This window comes from Austrofundulus limnaeus, unplaced genomic scaffold, assembly GCF_001266775.1.
Source record: "Austrofundulus limnaeus strain Quisiro unplaced genomic scaffold, Austrofundulus_limnaeus-1.0 Scaffold4, whole genome shotgun sequence".
Taxonomy (NCBI): Eukaryota; Metazoa; Chordata; class Actinopteri; order Cyprinodontiformes; family Rivulidae; genus Austrofundulus; species Austrofundulus limnaeus.
This window is the reverse complement of record NW_013952406.1, coordinates 1,362,074-1,363,802: the sequence shown is the minus strand read 5'-3', so window position 1 is coordinate 1,363,802 and position 1,729 is coordinate 1,362,074. Positions and strand designations below refer to the sequence as shown.

The window sequence follows — 1,729 nt, the reverse complement described above, 5'->3', positions numbered from 1 at the left end:
GTCACAAGTTTTTGCCATGAATATTTTTTGGGTCACAAGATAAAAAGTTTGGGAACCACTGGTCTAGATTGGTCATGGAATTACTTTTTTGAGATAATTGAATGAAAATTTCAGGAAAAGTGGTAAATGCTATGCTCTACATTCGTTATTAAATAATTAAATAAAACTGTATGATTTAAAATTTAATGCGATCAAAAACTAGATAGGAAATATATTTATCAATATTTCTGTTTTACTGTCACCACAGCATTGTTACAAATGGGCTCCACAAAACATGTTTTTATTATCAAATTGTCATGGAAGTCATCCTGTATTTAGATATAATATTGTATTTTTATGCTGTCTACCTTTTTATAAAGAGTTTTGAAGCTCAATGAGGTAGATCGACATTTTCATCGCCAATAAACTGCAAGGAGAAAAGGCAGAATTCGTTCGATCAAAAACGTTATGAAAGATTAACATCTTTGTGACGTCTTATTTAAAGAAAAACAGATGGAAAAACTCCTGGGGGGGTGAAAAATCCAACATTTGGAGAAAAGTCTGATAATACTACATTCACTGCAAAACCTACACCTGCAGAACGCTCACATCAGCTCATGGCTGCCCAGCTGTTAAAAGATTTAATGATATTGCAAATTAGTTTGTTCAACGTGCATCACCAAGGATTCCAAAAGGATTAAAAACTGCATGCAAAAAAATCCTAATCTAGCTGTTAGATGGACTGAAATTATTCCAATTGCTCACAGTCGTCACACATGTTTATTGCAACTCATGTCATTGATGTAGTTAGCATGTTTTCAGATGTGCCGCTAAAACACTCAGTAGATATCAAGCTTTATCACTTAATTTATTCTGTTTATTCAGCCTAAACATCGGTATTGTGGTGGTTAGTGAGGATAACACCACACTAAAAAAGAGACAAAGATTTAAAATATCTACTGAAGGGGCCTTTTTTTTTCTTTCTTTTTGCAGTTGATGCAGGGCACCAGGCTGTTATATTTGACAGGTTCCGGGGCGTACAAGATTCGGTTGTTGGTGAAGGGACCCACTTCCTCATTCCCTGGGTTCAAAAACCCATCATCTTTGATTGCCGGTCCCGTCCACGCAACGTGCCTGTCATCACAGGCAGCAAAGGTACAGTGATGTAAAAAACAAATGAAATCTGCAGGCTAGGGCTGCACCATATTAGGAAAACCTGTGATGTGCCATCACATAAGTATGAAGTGTTTATCTTTCTGCTCAGGGTTCAAAGCCAAGAAAACAACCCAAAATAAAAAACTAATTATTTCCAGTCCAGCCTGAATTTTTTTTTAAATATAAAGAGATCCATCCAATTGACCAAATACATAAAAGGCTCCATTCGACTGGTGAAATGCTTCAAGATTCCATCTGAGTGACAAAATGCATCCCGTATTTTTCGGACTATAAGCCGCACCCCCAACATAAAAAAACAAAAAAAAAAAAACAGTACACCCAAATTTGTCATCAAAAAAGTGAATTCAACATCAAAACACAAAAAGCAAACCTTTAAGAATTAAAGTTTCGGAGGAATARGGTTCATTTAACTGACCTTATTTTGGTAGTTTTCTTTAACAGTTTCTGGTCCAACAAAATGTCTCATTCATCGTCCTCCGGCGCACTGAAACCATCGAAGTCCTCCTCTTCAGTGTCGGAGTTAAACAAGCTCAGAAAAGCGGTATCTGTTCAGTGTTGCTTTCTGTGTCGCTGT

General features: G+C 36.5%; 1 protein-coding gene across 1 annotated transcript in view; it reads left to right on the top strand.

The window, feature by feature from the left end:
* The window catches only part of phb (prohibitin), a 5,812-nt gene that overhangs the window by 1,446 nt on the left and 2,637 nt on the right, over window positions 1-1,729 (top strand). Inside the window, exon 3 of the mRNA XM_014022711.1 lies at window positions 973-1,134. Within this exon, the coding sequence (XP_013878165.1) occupies window positions 973-1,134 (162 nt within the window). The remainder of the gene's footprint in view (window positions 1-972; window positions 1,135-1,729) is intronic.